We start from the raw sequence: 18,133 nt of genomic DNA on the forward strand, positions 1-18,133 counted from the left end.
TTATATAATCATTACATCTCCCTTAAGGACATCTGTACAAATAAAACTTAATATTGGTTAAATATGCCTTAATATTCATATCAAATATTCTAAGCACATGTTGAGGCAGGTTTGTGTTAGAAACGGAGCAGGCCATGGGAAAGACGTGGTCCTGCAGGGAATATGAGAAAGGTACGAGCCTGAATGGGTTTTCTGCTGAATGCCAACACCCACTCACCTCAGCAAACAATTGATCCTATGTAAACGTTGCTCCGTTCGTTTCTTTCAAACCCAAGTCCAATCCTCTCTTCTTTCTTTTCCTTGGCCAGGGTAGTCCTTTTTGCAAACGAAAAAAAACACCACACCAAGTGTCGTCGTCCGCTGGATTTCTGATTTATTATCGAACGAGTGCGCAAAAGAAAAAAGAAAAAACCTTCGTGCGTAATGGCCCGCGCGTCTGATCCTCTGCTTCCTAAAGAAATCCCCACATTTCTAAATTGAAAACTTCTCCTAAACACAGACCAACCTGGAGAGTGGTCGCTCTCTTCCTGGCCATATATGATCTAAAGGAGTGTTAGATGGTTTAAATGTGTTCTTAGGGCAGGGAGCTGTCAGACCTTTTGGCGAGAAAGATTGATCACGCGCCGGCTACCAGGGCTCTTTGTTTAGAGCCGGAGCAATAAACAGCCTTTCCTCTGCTTCCCACTACAGTGGCAAATCATGTCCACTCCGCGCCGTGTTGTAACCAATAATACTGAGGTATATGGATGATGAATTAGGTCAATATTATCCCTGTAGGTGAAATAAAATAAATGAAATGGGATGTGTAGCAGGGAGCTGTAAACTGTGAAATGATGACAAATGCCCGTGCAGTAACCAACTGCTTTCATTCCATGTGCGCGAAATATTGCTTTCAGTATATCATAACAAAAACACATGTTATTATATTGACTTAAATGGTAAAGTTACCAAAAATAACATAATTTATCGGAGGGACAAGAGTGATAAAGGGGATAAAATCGGATGAATGTAAAATCGAAATCAAAATAATCTCCCCCTCTTCCTCACTCCCCCCTCTTCCTCTCTCCCCTCTTTCTCTCCCCCCATCTCCCTCCTGTGTGTTGGGGGAAGGGTGAGGGTGCACGACGTGTTGTTTGGGTGTGTGCGAGCACGCAGCCCTCCTCGCCAGGCAAAGCAAACCTTCGACAAAAAAGTCTGAAGATTAACGCCTTGGCACTGACAACGACTGCGGGCGTCGCGGCTTTATGAGACACAAATGTGACTGCTGCGATGATTTGTGGAGTGCCAGGGCTAGAAATAAAGGGCCCGCGTGCACGTGCAAATGCGCGTACCCGCTCGGCAAAAGTTCCACGGCCGCGCGTAAAGCAAGGGAAGGCACCACTTCTTGGGTGATTTTTTTCACGGGGAGTGGGAGGGGGGGGGGGGGGGGGGGGCACTAGTGAGCAAACTGACCCCCAGAAATGTGTAAATAAAGCGACCACCACCCCCGGAATGAGGCGTTACCCCTCCCAGTTTTTCGATCAATCACAGGGGACAGTGGCTTCTTTTGATAAAAACCCCAAATTGTCATTGGGCAGATGCAATCATGTGACAAGCAGCACGGTCTAATTCCAACCATGTCCCCATGAAAGCAATAGTTTATGTCATAGAGGTCTCCATATACCAGGCTATATCCACTTTAGCAGTTTATGCTTATTTTTTTTTATTATTATTGTCATTATTTCGGTCACCCACTGACTTCCAGCGGGTTCTCGGGACAAGGAGGAGGAGATGAATTACGAATTTGGGCGAGAAAGTGGTTTCATCAACAGCCAGCCGTCGCTCGCTGAGTGCCTGACATCTCTCACTAACCCTGTCGGTGATGCATTTCAAAGTTCATCAATCAAGAGCCCGGCGCTTTCACGATCGACACTGATTCCTCCTCCTCCCTTTGAGCACACCATCCCCGGCCTGAGCGCGGGCATCCACCCACGCCACAGCCGCGCAAAGCAGCCGGCTCCGGGAGGCTGCAGCCCGCCGCGCGCCGCATCCCTGGCCCCGGAGTACCCGTGGATGAAGGAGAAGAAAAGCATCAAGAGGAACCAGACTGCTGCCTCTTCTTCAGCTTCTTCCTCTGCGTCGGCTGCTTCCACGACGACTGACTCCTCTCCACTCTACTTCTCACCCCAAGGCAAGACACGATGATTAATAACCCCCCGAGTAAAAAGGCTCTCCTTGTCCGAGGATTCCCCCTCTTGCAAGGAGCTGCATCCCGCGGGCCCTGTGCAACGTGGGCTTCCCTTTTAGCCACTGTAGGAATTTTGATTTAAGCATGCTTAATCTCATCAAGTAACGCACTGGCTTGTGATGCAGTGTAAGAGTGTTAATGCTTGACAGTAATGGAGAGTGATAGATTATTCTTACACGGGCCAGCAGCTGGCATGTTCATTAATCTTCCCCCTCCGTCCTGTCCTGTCCACGCAGACCCATCATATTCTGCCTGGGGACCATAAATCTTGCCCAGTGCCGGTGCTTGCTTGTGCACAAGTTTCACCCCATGTGTTTTCCAGTTGTGTTGTTGTTTTGGTTTCTGAACCCCAGCTTTGTGATTTAAAAAAAACAAAATCATTTATTTTAGGTTCTCCAGAGGAAGCAGAGGTTGTTGTTGGCGGCGGTGGAGCATCCAGGAGGCTGAGGACTGCCTACACCAACACCCAACTCCTGGAGCTGGAGAAGGAGTTTCACTTCAACAAATACCTGTGCAGACCCAGGCGAGTGGAAATAGCGGCTCTGCTGGATTTATCGGAGAAGCAGGTGAAAGTGTGGTTTCAGAACCGGAGGATGAAGCACAAGAGGCAGACCCACTGCAAGGAGAACCGGGACAGTGAGGGGAAATACGCGTGCCTGATGGACGACGGGCCGGAGGAGGACGAGGAGTTCGAGCCGGCGGCTGAAAGCGTCGCAGGCGGGACGCTCCTGGAGAGGGAGAGGTATTTCCCCCAGAATACCTTGACTTCACAACAGTGTCCGAATGGGAACAATGGGGACAGCCTGATCCCGACAGCTACGCATTCGGGCAGCTATGAGAAAAATCTGAAACATTTTCCTAACCCGGCGCCCACTGTTCCAACCTGCGCGTCAACAATAGGCCCGGACAATGACTGTTCCCCGGGCCTGGACGTCTCTTTGCAGGATTTCCACATTTTCTCATCCTCCTCTTTCTCACCGAGTTTGTCAGATTCAACACAAAGTCCTCTGCACTTATCCTCCGAGACGTTTGACCTCTTCTCAGAAACTTTCACAACAATCGATCTGCAAAACTTGAGTTATTGAAATATTTGTCTTTTTAATTCTCATTCAGACACCATGTGTTCTCAGTGTAGCAGTATAAGCCTCATGGGGGGGGGGGGGACTATTTAAAATATCCCACCAATAAGGTAAGTTAAAGAAAAGAAACAAACAAACAGCAAAAGTACTATTTAGCTTCTGTGGGCTGTTTATACCACGAGGCCGTTATTATAGAGGACATTTCACATTTATTTTTATATGGATCCCCGCTTTAACGGAGCAGAACATTTTCCTTGAAATAAAACTTTACTTGGAGTGGAATCAGAAGTGCATCTGTCTTATTTCACAAGTTTGAGGATATAGTTAGTCTGTGCGTAAAAAACGAACATGAGCGTTTTACGCACAAAGTGTGTTTTAGAACAGTTTTAACGGTTAAATTGAATTAATAAAACCACAGGATATTTTCTAAATTAGGAACAGAAATAACAGAAAGGAAGAATTAATTTTATCATTTCAAACTTTCCCAAAATAAACAGCAGAATATGCACTGAAAAAAAGCACTTTAAAAACCCAAAAATACGTATATAACATTTGCAAGAAATGCCGTTGAGATTGCATTCCATTATTATTTGACTGAAAATAGTATGACATTTTTTTTTTTTTTAGGTGACTGTGTAATAGCTTTTATCTGGTAGCCTATAATCTCTTGTGTTTTTATCCGGACAAGGGTAAAAAAAAAGTGGAGATCGGTCGTCTCTGCATGTTAAAGCCTAGAAAAAAAGAAAATTTGCGGTGAGAATTGACTGTTGTGAGTACCAGGCCAAAAGCTACGACTTTTCTCGGCTCTCAAATTAAATTTTATTGCCTATAAAACTCACAGCACTGAGGGTGCTTGTTTATAGCCTGATCCACGATGTAACACAAACGCTTTGAATAAAGAATTGCAACGTGCAACGTCATTCTGGTCCTCATTTATGATTTTAAACTATTTATGTTTAATTAAAGAAGCAGATTTTTTTTAAAATACGAAATGGTTTAATTTATATTTTAACAACGTTTTGTCACAAAAATGCATAGTTGGCAAATACTCAAATAGGAGAACGTGTTTATTCTATTAATTGATGTCAATTAAATATCAATTAAAATAAATATGTTAATCTGGATCAAATGCATTTCTTCCAATGCTCTCCTTCTCATTTATTGCTGACGGAATTATTCACAGCAACCAGTTGAACCTTGAATGCAACAGCTGTGGTTGCGTTATTTCTACATATATTGTTCAACTATTATTAAAGGTTTGAGGGGAATGTTTGATGAAAAGCTAAAGACACTAATGTATCCTGGAATCTCCAGCTTGATAATCAAACGGATCAATAATTCTGCAGGATACATGCAGAGCCTCTTCTGCTCTCAGAACTGTGTGGTTGGGCTCAGAGCCTCACAGAGCAATTTTTTAAAAACGGAGTGAGCTGCCATCCCTACTGAGATGTGGTTTTAAGTGAAGCCTAATTGTGCACCAATTGAAAACAAGGGCTGAGTGGGCTAATTCCAGAAAACCCAAGAGGCAGAGGAGCAGTCAGCTTTGGTTTGGTGCTGCAGCCACTGAGCCATGTTGTTTTTTGAATATTCAGACCACACAGTGTCAGTGTGACAAACCAAACACAAAACCATCAACTTCTCTTGTATGTTTATTATTTTAAAAACACAATTAAAATAAAATTTGACCACCTGTTCCTTCACAGTCTCTCATAGGCCATCACAGAATAAACCAGACATCTGCCATGTCCTCTGTTCTACACACAGACACTTTACTGCATTATGAATTCAATTATGCATTTTTTTTAAATAATGTTTCCATGAGTATTTGAGTGAGTTTGCTGGACAACATGCAGCTTGGATCGGATTTCAACAAACTTTATGGGAAACTAGATCCAACTCTTGGCCAATAGATCCCACCCTCTGTGCCTACACACACACACACACACACACACACACACACACACACACACACACACACACACACACACACACACACACACACACACACACACACACACACACACACACACACACACACACACACACACACACACACACACACACACACACACACACACACACAGGGATCGAAGGTCAAGCTGGCTCTCCTCTCCACTCCAAACCGGGAGGAACTACTGCCAGGTCAGGAGGGGGTCAGGTTTTGAATGACCACAGAGGGTTTGTGGCTCATAAAGAATGTGGCCGCTTGAGATGACTCTGAACAGGAAGTGATGTAACAGAACGTAAAAATATATGTATATAAAAGTAGAATCTGAGGTTTTATTGCAACAAGAGGTACGATCAAACAACTTTAAAAGGGATAGTTCACTGAAAAATGAAAAATCACTCATCATCTCCTCACCAGTATTCCGATGGAGGGGTTGGTGATGTTTGAGTCCACAAAACGCTTCTGGAGTCTCAGAAGTAAACTGTTTAGCAGCCGAATTGGGTACAGACATAATAGAAAAACAGCAATAACACAACATGGCTCCATTTGTGTGGTGTCACCCAAGTGTCAGCAAGCCCCGACATTTAAATTCGAATCGTACAAGGTCATTTTCAATGTTATTTGAGCCTAAAAGTCCACCTGAAGTGGCTAAGCTAGCTAGCTAGACTCATTGTGTCAGAGGGTCTGTGAATGCACCTTGTAGGAAGATATCAGAGGAAGTTTGTGTTAAAAACATGGGTTAAATTACTTCGCTTCGAGTCGGGCTTGCTGACACTTGGATGACACCACACCAGCAGTATGGAGGCATGTTATGTTTTTTCTGTTGTTTTATTATGTCTGAAGTCTCAGTATTAATTTGATTGCAAACATGCACCTGGTACAAAACACATTACTGCAGCATTTATATTTTGACATATTGCAGGAAATAAGTCTGGACCCATTTCATCAAGACATACTTCTGATGGGACGGCTCTGGATGAGGGGGTAGAGCGATTGCCCTCTAACCAGAAAATCAGCAGTTCGATGCCTGAGTGTCCTCGGGCAAGGTACTGAACTCCAAATTGCCCCTCATTGATAAAAAAGTGCTGCCCGTAGGTGCACTGTGTGAATGACGTGTGTGAATAACCACATTTCCCTTTTAGTTTAAGATTAAGACCAAAGGTATTAAATGGACTTTTTCCAAAGCTACTGGCCTGATAGAGAGATGAATACAGTGTAAGTGGCATGTGTGTGTGTGTGTGTGTGTGTGTGTGTGTGTGTGTGTGTCCACCACCTGCAGCTACAGGCTGAAGCTCCTCACAATGCCCCTCCAGAGCTGCTCTGACGTCTCTCCTCTCATTTCTCCACAACAACAGACTCTACAGTTCAAAGCCAGGATCAGTCTTTTAACCAGGATTGGGTGATAGTGCCTGTCAAAAGATAGGTCATGAATGAGTGACGTCTTTATAAACAATATGACAACATGCAGGCGGCTCAGCTTGAATACAGAAGGAGGCATGAGCTCATAAGAGGGTTGTTTTAGTCTTGCAAAGGTTGTACAGTGGCCCTGAAGTGAACGAAAAACGAAAAAAATACACAAAAGCAATTGGGAAAACCCACAACAGCAAATAAGAAAACACATTGGCACATGAGAAAACATAACAGAGAAAAGAAAACTCAACCACAAGTCAACCCACCAGAAAATCACAAAATACTACAGCAGATAAGAAAACACAATGAGAAAACACAATGAAATCCCACAATGAGAAAACACAACGTCAAATAAAAAAAAAAACACGTTTTGTTAACACATCCAATTTGCATTTGTCCAATCAGAGACAAGCCTTGTAACCCATTTCCCTAATTTGTTTAAAATTAAGTCCATTTTGTTTTGGTGATTTGTTGTTGTTTCCTGTGAATTATTGATCTGTTTTTTTTTTATTATCTACCTTTAAGTTTAGTGACGAGAAAAATCTCACAGACAATGATGCCAACATTCTGTTTCAGGGACAAACTGGTGCAGCTCAGACTCCCTGAAACACCTGCCTGTTGCTTTGAGACTTAAAAAAAATAAAACCTGGCAACAGTTTGATATAATTGCATTTTCATCTATTAATAATGCCTGTTCAGATTTATTGTGTTGACACGTTTATAAACTCGGAGTGCTGACTTACATCATTGTGTGGAACCAGGGGCTCCTCCCCATGTGTCCACTGAGAAATATTATCTGGAATCAATCACAAATATGATCGTGGCACAATATGCTCTGACTTTATGAGCGTGTAAAGGACCCGGGAAGGCTTCAGACCCCTGTCATCAGGAGTGCACGCGCACACGCACAGCAATGCACCCGCTGATATAGTGATACTAATACACATGAGTGTTTACTTGTTGAAGTCATGGCGCTGCAGCAGAGCTGTGAGGTCATTTTTGATATTAACTTCCGTGTGTGTGTTTTGTGTGTGAGTCCACTGCTGCTACTTCCGTGTCGTGAAGTTCCCCCTACTCCATCGCTGTCTGCACACACACCCACACAGACACACACACACACTCACACCGTGATCAACAACATGAGAGCGATTCCGGACGAGCTGACCACGCTGATTTCAGGTGATATATGAGAAAGTTGTTTATTTTCCAGGTTGTTGAGTTGTTTTCTGTGTTTTCTGTGAAAGCTTCACGAGACCGTTGTGTTAAAAAAGAAAAGAAAAGAGGAAGCACTGACTCAATATGGATGACTGGGTCAGTGTTAGACGCGCTGTGCGGATGATATGCCACAGAAAACACGGCTTTCACTAGCTGGTTTGAAACAGACTATAAGCCAGAGCTACAAACAAAATGCAGCTTTGTGAGTATTGTTGTGCTGTGTAGTGCTGAGCCATTCCTCTGACTAAACAACACAAGCCTAGTGAAGTCAGCAGTGCCTGATCTAAGATTTTTCCAAATTAGGGGGGCCGCAATTTACACAGAGGGCCAATTATAAGCCCAAGATCCATCAGTATTCCTCTGCTAACCAGGGTTCATGCGGCAGAGGTATAGCCAGTCAGGTAGGGTTTAGATATCCCTCTCCTTAGCCAGCACTTCCTGGGGGATTCTGAAGCATTCTCAGGCCAGATGGGATTTGTAGTCCCTCCAGCAAGTTCTCTTCTTCTATAGCTGCGTTCCAGACAACTCGGATGTCGGAAGTTTCTGACCTCCTACTTGAAAAAGTGCAATGGAGCTCCACTCAAAGTCGGAGTTCTCTGATCTTGGGGACAAATGTATCTACCCCGACTTCAATACAATGGTGGCTCTAATGGAGATGTACATACTGTAGTGCTGAGGCCTGCTGACCCTCTGTTGGACTCTTGTTTCCTCGTTTGTGAGATTGAGTGACAGTGCGTTTTTTCTCTCTTATGTATTGGAATGTGTTTCCAAGTATAAAAGTACTGTAAAATAAAATGCCTCTTTTCCCCTCTTCTGTTTTCTTTATGTATGAACGGAGGCTGCACTGGTCATAGTTTAGTTTTCTCATCATGAGCAGAATTAACATCAGTTTCTCACGGTCAGCCATGTTTGTTTACGTTTGACGTCGGGCCATCACCATGCACTGGAACGCTTGGAAGTTGGAACTGGGATATTTCAAGCCGTAATATCCGACATCCGAGTTGTCTGAAACGCAGCATCATTACTAGGTTTTTTCCTGGGGTAGATAGAAAGCTTTACTTTGAGGCTCAGCTCCTTCTTTGTGAAAATGGTTTAGTAGAACACTTGCATTACAGCCGACGCCGCACCAGCCTTGTCCAACATCCAAGCAAAATTCCTGATTCACTAAGGTGCTTGTTTTAAGTCATTGCTTGTTTTCTGTTCACTCTTTAGCTTTAAGAAAAGACACGTATCATGGAATATATTTAGAAAATTCCATTCCATCCTTCAAAATTGCTTTAATAAAAAATAGTTTTTAGCACATTGTCATATTTATTGTTAATGTTATTAGAAAATTATATTAGTAAATGTATTGTCAGACTGGACAGGGCCACCCAAGGGGCTAATCAAATTTCAGCTTGGGCCAGTGCCTCCATGGCCCCTGGATATCAGGTTGAGAGAATGATTTACCTTTTCTTTCTTTCTTTTTTTTTTAGATCTAGACATTTTTCTCCAGGATGGGTTAAAAGGAGAAAATTTAAGCAAGAAGGCAAAAGACAAGAAGGAAGCGTTCACCAGACGCATCAAAGACTTGAAACTGAAGTATTTTTTAATGTTGTTACAAAGATGTCACTTCATTGTCTTAATTTCAAAGCTGTTAACACTCTCACTGTCCCTCCAACAGTTTCCCAAATGAATTTAAGGACAAAAGTGAGTGTTTTTCTTTCTTTATGTTTGTTTTCTACTCTATATGTTAAGCTCAGTTACACCAGTGGTGCCCAACCTGGTGGTCTGGATCTTACACTGAATACAAGGTATATGGGTTATATGTATTACAGTCTATGGTCTGGACCCATTCAAGAGGTCAGAACATGTATGTAAACATGATGAGATGATAGAATATTAGAGAAAATCCTATTGAACTATTTCATTTTCAAACTTAGACACTTTAATTTTGAAGTTTTATCTCTACATGCTTTTTTTTAAAAACGTACCCAAACAGTGTGAAAAGGGAACTTCACCCTCCAAAACCAGTTGGGAACCACTGTCTTACACCACAGCCTGTACCATCGCCCCACAGCTCCCTGTGTTTACTTCGGTAGGTGGAGACGACTCGGAGGAGGAGGAGGAAGTCGACAGCAACAACGACGACGGAGGCTCGCTGAAGTCGGAGCGCACGGACAAGGATGACGATGGCGGTGAAGGTAGAAGCCACAAGCTCTTAGCAGCCGTCCCCACACGTTGATCTGCCAGCTGCTAACAAGCTGCGGATCAGAGTATTAGAAAACTGCACGTTGGCATGAAAATACACAAATCTTAGCATCTGCTCTTTGCGGAAAGTGACGTTGAGTGGCACAATGAAGGAGACATTCCAACTGTAACTTGGCAACATACTTGAGGAGCAATTTGGAGGCACCGCTGCTACTCCCCCCACCTCTCACCCCCGCCCCTCTGACAGCTCGAGCATGCTTTATTACTCCCAGCTTCGGTCTGGGGGCTGGAAATTACTGCCATGATTTTAGTTTGAGAAAAAAAAATAACATTCCTCAATATACAGTAGCTCTAACCATGTGTGCTACACTTTGGAGATCTGTCTAGTTTGTATATATTGTTTTGTTTTTTTCTGTTAAAAACTCTCTATCAGGGAAATCCTTGAAATGGAAGTTAGAGTCCGGGGGTTTATGGGCTGGAAGCAGCTGCGTGTTTTATGGCTGCTCTTTCACACAAAGCAACTTTGACACAGCGGTTGGACACTTGCATTGAAGTTGCATGCTGCAGGGGGAATCTGCAGCTGACCTCAAATGAGCAGCAAAACATTGCTCAGTGAAGCCTCCATGACCTTTACTTTTCATTTCAACATCCGTCAACTGAGCACACGATAGCAACGTTACCCAGAAACCCATCTGGTCATATTTAATGGTTTTTAAAAATGAATTTCACTGTGACGAATTAAGTACACTTAACAAGAAAAATTCATGAATGTATTTCCCCTCACCTCTTCTCCAGGAGCCCAGCAGTCTCCACCTGTGGCAGCTCAGGAGCTGACGTATGTCTTAAAAGCAGGATACCTGGAGAAACGCAGGAAGGGTGGGTGCTCCGCAAACCAGACTGATACCTACTGGAGCTGCCTCCACCAAGGCCAAACAATCCTACACAAGATGGTGTAGTTCTTATAGGAGAATCATAAAGGAAGTGGTCTGATAACTTAAACGACTAATTTGTCATTAAACATAGTTAAGGTAAGGAAAAAATCCCCTTAAGCCGCATCCGCACCAGATTTAATCGGTTCTTCCCAAACCTAGACCCCTTCCCTGGTGGACATTTGAGGAACTTTTCCTGCCAACCAAAGTAAAATGTCCAGAATATGTCAGAGTGAGCCAATATGGGAATACAGGGATTGTACCCCCCCGACCCCCCTCACCTGAATGTTCTTGTTGTTGGGAGTCCGACAGAAGTAGAACAGCCACAAGTCCAAACCCAACTTTCTCGGTGGACGTAACAAGATAGCACATGTTTTGGTGAGAGAGAGAGAGAGAGATTTATTTGAAAAGAAGTCTTCATCCTCACACGGACATCTGCAAGGTGATGCAATGTTTTGACCTACGACGTCGCTGTCAGTCAAACTTCAGTCAGGAGATCACGTGACAAAACAACACCTCACATCCCTAATTCTTCCGTGTACGTTTTAAAGTGTGATGCAGACTTCTAATTGGCTTCATATTAAACACTGAGATAATTGTTGGCCTTCCCTCCACAGATCACAGCTTCTTTGGCACCGAGTGGCAGAAGAGATGGTGCGCGCTAAGCCATCAAACCTTCTACTATTACGGCAGCGAGAAAGGTACCTCATTACATTTGTCATCTCATATCATCCCGGATTTCTTGTTAATTAGGATTCACACATTTGAGAAACGCTCAAATGGGCTTGTTGTTTCCCAGGCTTTGACAGTCGCTGTTTCCCACGCCGTTAATGACGACGCTTTGATTTTTCCCTCCCGCAGACAAGCAGCAGAAGGGCGAGTTCAGTATCGACGGGTACGGCGTAAAAATGAACAGCACCTTACGCAAAGACTCAAAGAAAGACTGCTGCTTCGAGATCACGGCTCCAGACAAGCGAGTCTATCAGGTACGCTTGTCTCTCTTTCCGCGATGCCGCCAGGAGAAGTGCTCCTCCTCAACTGGAAAAACAAAGATGGACGTGAGATGTGCCATGTTAGAAACTTGGCGAGCCACTTGTGTGTGTGTACTTGCACTTCATTAAATCGTTATTTATTTAAAAAGCCATTCATTCATTTGACACTGCCGCCTTTGCAACTTGTCATGCATATTTTAAAAAGTGTTCCTGACATCCAGACTCTTCCACGCGGAACATTTTACTATGCATAAACGCAGCATTATTTGTTTATGTTAATTAATATATGTAGAAGTGCACATTGCCCTGACTGCAGTCTTCATGTCTCTCGTCTTTCATCGCAGTTTTGTGCGTCATCGGTGAAGGAGGCGGAGGAGTGGGTGAAACAGATAGACTTTGTCTTGAGAGGTTTGAAATGTTTTAACCATAAGAATATTAATTATACCTTAATCTGTCAGTGAAAGCATTTGTAAAACCCCCAATCATCTAAATAATAGCCCAGGTTATTCTGTGTGTTGTTTCTCAAATCAGACAAAGTTATTGTGTGTTAGTCACACGCATTATCTTTCCTTGTGTGTAGATATGTCGGGCATCATCCCTGAAGAAGACGAGGAGGATCCGGAATTGTACGACGATGTCGGTCCAGTGGAAACAAAGTCTGAGTCTGTGCCGATTGACGAGGACATCTATGAAGAGCTCCCAGGTCCGACCTCACGTTTTCTCACTACTGGACTTAGTTTTTTACTTTCTTTCTATCTGCTAATTAGACGGACATTCATAAACTTAATAGCTCCCTCATCCGTCTTGTTTTTGCAGAGGATGACTTGCCCGTTCCAGCCTCCAAGCCTCCTGTAAAGGTGGAGCCATCTAACAAACCTGCTCCTCCTGCTGCAGGTAACACAGCACTCAAATGTACACGATGCATTACACATGATGTCATTACACCCAGTTGAGAAGAAGTGGCATTTAGAGGAACTTGCTGTCAACTGAAAGCTGTGACTGCGCAATGCTGGAAATAACTTTCAGCCTGCTTAACTTCCTTCTATGACATGTTACAGTTTCAATAGTAGACAACTTCCTTTCACTAGAATTTATATGCTGTATTGTTCTAAGTAGAAAAAAATACTGTAATATAAGAACATTTTATTAACTGTCTCCAGGTGAAGATTCAAAACACATTTGCACACTAAGTGAAGTGGTGGAAACACTAATGGCCAAGTCACAAGCTGTTTGCTGATTCGTTACTGGAAAGCTACTCAATACAAAGCTACTCAAAAAAGAATCAAACTGGTGCTTCACCAGGATGTGATGATTAAACTGGAAACCTGCATAGATAATAACTGAACTGTTGTAAACTTCATTCTGGGATAATGATGCAAACAGCAACCTTTCGATTATGTGTTCTTTTTAGAGTGTCACTTTATTTTGTCACTTTGCCGTTTCCTCTTTCCTCAGAACTAGAATCAAATTTAGACACTGTCTTGTATGAGCACATTACTCACGACCCAAATCCACACTAATTCTATTACATACTAATTCTACAGTCTGTATACATACTGTTTGTCCTATATATTGAATTTGGTATATACAAAATTAAGTGACAATACTAACATTAAATGATAAAATGCTCGTTGGACTGATTATTAAAATATAAATTGCACCTTTTGTTTTTATAAAATCTAATACTTTATTGTTTTTCAAGATTTTCAAAGACATCCAGGAAATATCTTGCATATAATTAACTTTTATTTGGTTTATTTATACCCTTTCCATTTCCTGTCTACATTGCATTGTGAGGAAATGGTGTAGATCAACAACAACAATATTATCAACAACATTGTTTATTTGCCCTTGTTTTACATTGTTATTTTGTGTTGTCAGTATGAGTATACTACACACTCTGAAGCTGGGAACTGTGTTGTGTTCACCATGTTGCCTTTCATCACGACCTCCAGATTCTGCTTCAGGCTCTCTACTGCCACCTGTTGGTTCTGCTCCTCACTAACAATCCCTGTGTGTTTCAGACCTGTAGATGTAGAACAACGACTTTCTCTAGGAAATAAAAGTCCTAATCTGTTTTCACACCATTCTCCTGTCTAGTTGATAAGAGCACAGACTACCAGAACTTCTTCCAGGGCTTGTGGGACTGTGCAGGGGATCACCCAGATGAGCTGTCCTTCAAACGAGGAGATGCCATCTACATCCTGAGCAAGGTGCGCCCAGACGACTTGTGAGAAAAGCCTCGATTTGTCCCCAGCAGCATAAAGCCTGGATTTAGTCAAACTCAAATGTAAAGCAAACGTTTGAGTGGAGGTTTTTTCAGTCAGCAGGATTCTGCTTGTCCAAGACAGACCACCTAAAGTGAGTTATTTCCAGGCCCTGAGAGGAATTGACTGTTCACATCCTTTACTGGCAGCGGCTGACCCACCGCCTGGAGGTGGAGCGGCTGATGGTAAGAGGCAGACCGGGCTCGTCTCCCTCTCTGGCACTGTGATGGGGATTAGTCGTGTCACAACGGAAACCGTTTTAGTGTTGTTGGCGGAAGCCGGGGCCGAGCTGGCACACGGCGCCATTCCATCACTTCCATCTGGACTGTTTCACCACGCCACCGCCGCTGCTGCTGCCATGCCTAGGCGGCGAGCAGCCCTCAGCCCACACACCTCCCAGACATCGCTCTCACCTCGCCAAATAGGAATGTGTGTTCTCAGGAAACCCAGGCCCAGTCCGCCGCTCTATTCAGAGCAGGTGAGGACGTGTAGTGGACACAGAGTTTCGACGGCTTGTTGACTGGGCGAGGGCCCCAGGTGTGGTGCTTCGGAGAGGTGGCTCTTTACCTTTTTATTATGCAGCCTAACAGGAGACCTTTTGTGCTGAGCTGGTGCATTCGGACGCCAAATTGGATTTTGTTGTGATACATTTAACAAGCTTTTTTTTTTACATTGCACAGCAAATGCGTCCAGGAATTATACGCTCCCGCAGATTCCTGTGGTTTGTGTTTTTAAAAAAGGAAAAAAGTGTGAAATGTGCTCCATGGAGGCTTCGTCCATATCCTGTCTGGTTTGGTTTCTATGGAGCATGTAGTCATCTGAGACACACTGTTAACAACAGGCCAGAGCCATTTTCAAATTCAAGTCTGCCATCTAGTGGCCTAATGACTCAAAGGCACACTGTGACTGATGAGCTCCAGACATTTATTTATTTATAAAGCCATCCGTTATAATTGTGTGTAATACCTCAGTGTCCTTATCAATCAGGGCAAATTAACTAGGCTGCAGCCGCAATTTATTTTCCTTATTAATTAATAGCTACTCATTTTTCTGATTAATTGATGAATTTCCCGCTTCGTAAAATGTGAGGAAATCGTCCATTAAAATTTGCCGGAGCTTGAGATTACATTTATTTTGTCTGACAAACCTCACGAAATCCCAAAAGGCATCGAGTTGTTTTTACATTTCAGAAGCAGAGAGGAGCAGCTCTGTTTGATAAACGGCTCAGGCAAAACTTTGATTAATTGATTCACCACTAAAGGACGGAAACAAATGCACAAAGCAGACAGACGCATCAATGCTCATTGGCCAAATGCCTGTTTATTACTCCTCCTCCTCCTCCTCCTCCTCCTCCTCCTCCTCCTCCACCTCCTCCTCCACCTCAGTGTGTGCACGGAAAAAAGGAACAAGAATCAAGTTGCTCTTTCACTCAGACTGGGAGTGCCATTAGCTGAAACCTTGGTGTTGGGGGTTGTGGTCCGCTGCGAGGGGCAATGACCATAAAACGTGTCTGGACTGCGGCAGCCAGCTGCAGCTAAAGTGGACGGCCAGGCAACCCCCCCCCCCCCCCCCCAGCCACCCCTACCTACCCAGTTCTCCTTTCTCCTTCTTCCCTTGCGGCCCTCAACAACACCCCCCCCCCCCCCCCCCCCATTCCACAGCCCAGAAATAGCTGCGGTGTTACAGCAGTGAGACCCCCCAGTCAGGACCTGGGTGTCGATTATGGGGTCTGACTGGGGGGAAGTGAGGGGAGTGAGTGTGTTGCCCCGGATATGCTGCAGCATCCCCCCCCCCCCCCCCGCCCCCTCAAGGTGCAAGTGACTGCACATAAAACTAATTGAGAAATGTAACATCTCACTTAGCAGAAGTGGCTGGATGGGTTGATAATGGGTGATGGGTTGATGCTGCTGCCGTTGGCTGCTCTCTCTCTCGTCGGCAGATCTGTCCTCAACTTATCGCTCTTTTTAACAACGTGTGCTTGTAAATCGACGCTCGGGGGATCCTTTCTTTAGCTCCAGCTAATACAATTACAGGATAGCGTTATCGGGGCAGCTTTGTGGTGTATTTGTGTCGTCGCAGTGTGTGTGTGGTGTCGTTTGTCTTCCACAGCTCCGTGAATGTGCGTTCTCGTGTTGTGTCCCGCACTCACTCAAGCACGAGTGATTTGTCAGCCGGAGCTACACAATGAAGTGTTGCTGTATTCAAAGGCTGGCTGCAGGAAGTCATAATGTGCTCTCACACACACACACAAACACACTCACACACGCACACATGTTCGTTCTCGCACCCTCTTACACACACACACACCTCATGTCACTCTGCCATATTAGCCCCCAGGGGCGGATGATAAAGTGATATTTTCATCATGTGACACATAAATGAAATGGATGTGAGCGTTTCTGTTTGTTTGGTGTGATGCTTAATTTGCGGTTAATAATTTAGATCAACTAATAACACCGTACAGCTCTTACATCATCATCTGACTCTGTGACACCGGCAGTTTGTCAAGCCACTGTTTTTTAAATCTGACATGACAACTAACCCATTAACACACAACTGTCAGTGGGAACCATCGCTATTGTTATTGGAATCTCTGTGTCTGATACCGGCACACGATCACTTACATCCACCACTGTCTCCTGGGAATAACTGGACACATGTGGTTCCCTCTCTGAAACACTGTGGCGGCTCCTCTTCCCTTCAGCCGTGTCAGAACATGATCTTCAGAGCTGATTCATGTCCCAGGAAGACTTTGATGGGAGTTCAGGCTCTTGGCCAAAGAGAAAGATACAGGGATACCCCCCCCCCCCCACACACACACACACATACACATCCACTCTTGTCTTAGATCTCTGCTCTCGCTGTCCTCCTCACATCTCAGCATGGTGACAGCCATTTGGAGCCATTACTTGTCACGCCGTGACACATTTATGTTGCGCTGTGCCCCCGCGCACACTGAGGTTTTTGTGTGGAGCGGTGGAAGAACCTGTGTTCAATCTCAGGACAGACACCAGAGGCGGCGCGGGGGAACAGAAATATGTCGAGGGTGATGGGATGTTGTGGGATTGGAAGGAAAACAGTCACATTGAGATGACAAAGCGTTGAGTTATTTGTTCATAACTTCGAATTTTTATACATATCTCTAATATTCTGTCATTAGGTCTCCAGCAGAAGAATTCCAAACATGAATTACTGCTTTGTGTCTCACTCTGACGATGAGCGAATTATCCAATGTGTGACATTAATGCTTGAAAATTACCTCAACATCGATCAAAACAATAGATTTTACCTTCGAATGATTAATGGAAGATCTCATTTTATCATTGAACACTCACCTGAGCTTTTCTTGTCCGACAACTGATCAATATTTATTACATTTCTGTTTTTTTGACGCACAATGTCTCCACTCTGTCCCGTGTCCAGGCGTACCAGAACTTTGGCTGGTGGGTTGGAGAGAAGAACGGAAACATAGGAATTGTCCCCAAAGATTTTCTAATGGAGCTTTACGCTATATAATAATGTAAGTTATATTCTTTTTTTTTTACTAGTTAACTGATAAAACAAAATTATTTTAATATGCAAATGGAACAAATCCACTTTATTTTAACTAGTCCACTGTGTCACTTTTCAGGATCATCCCCCCCACAGGCACTGTGAGAGACTGATGACTAGATGACAAGATTTCCACATCACTGAAATACATATTTAAGAATATTTCCCTACTTTGCACCTGTTATTTGTAAATATTTTTCTATGCAGCATCCACAGCATTTCATGCTTTGCTTTTGCAAACCTGTTATTAGCAAATGGCAACATTAAAAAAGACTTAAACATGATCTATTGTATTGTTTTTTTTTAATTATTTAAACTACTGCT

General features: G+C 43.7%; 2 protein-coding genes across 2 annotated transcripts; both read left to right on the plus strand.

The window, feature by feature from the left end:
* Window positions 1–1,705: 1,705 nt before the first annotated feature.
* hoxa2b (homeobox A2b) lies at window positions 1,706–3,588 on the plus strand. Its single transcript, XM_053432862.1, has 2 exons — window positions 1,706–2,170; window positions 2,627–3,588. The coding sequence occupies exons 1-2, from the start codon at window positions 1,771–1,773 to the stop codon at window positions 3,310–3,312; spliced, it is 1,086 nt and encodes a 361-aa protein (XP_053288837.1). The 5' UTR covers window positions 1,706–1,770; the 3' UTR covers window positions 3,313–3,588.
* A 4,095-nt stretch (window positions 3,589–7,683) lies between these two features.
* On the plus strand, window positions 7,684–18,093 carry skap2 (src kinase associated phosphoprotein 2). The gene is made up of 13 exons (XM_053432919.1): window positions 7,684–7,843; window positions 9,355–9,460; window positions 9,543–9,568; window positions 9,961–10,062; window positions 10,865–10,945; window positions 11,616–11,699; window positions 11,860–11,984; window positions 12,335–12,398; window positions 12,571–12,693; window positions 12,807–12,884; window positions 14,091–14,203; window positions 17,681–17,777; window positions 17,889–18,093. The coding sequence occupies exons 1-12, from the start codon at window positions 7,804–7,806 to the stop codon at window positions 17,771–17,773; spliced, it is 1,035 nt and encodes a 344-aa protein (XP_053288894.1). The 5' UTR covers window positions 7,684–7,803; the 3' UTR covers window positions 17,774–17,777; window positions 17,889–18,093.
* Window positions 18,094–18,133: the final 40 nt, after the last annotated feature.

Source organism: Pleuronectes platessa, chromosome 10 (genome assembly GCF_947347685.1).
Source record: "Pleuronectes platessa chromosome 10, fPlePla1.1, whole genome shotgun sequence".
NCBI lineage: Eukaryota > Metazoa > Chordata > Actinopteri > Pleuronectiformes > Pleuronectidae > Pleuronectes > Pleuronectes platessa.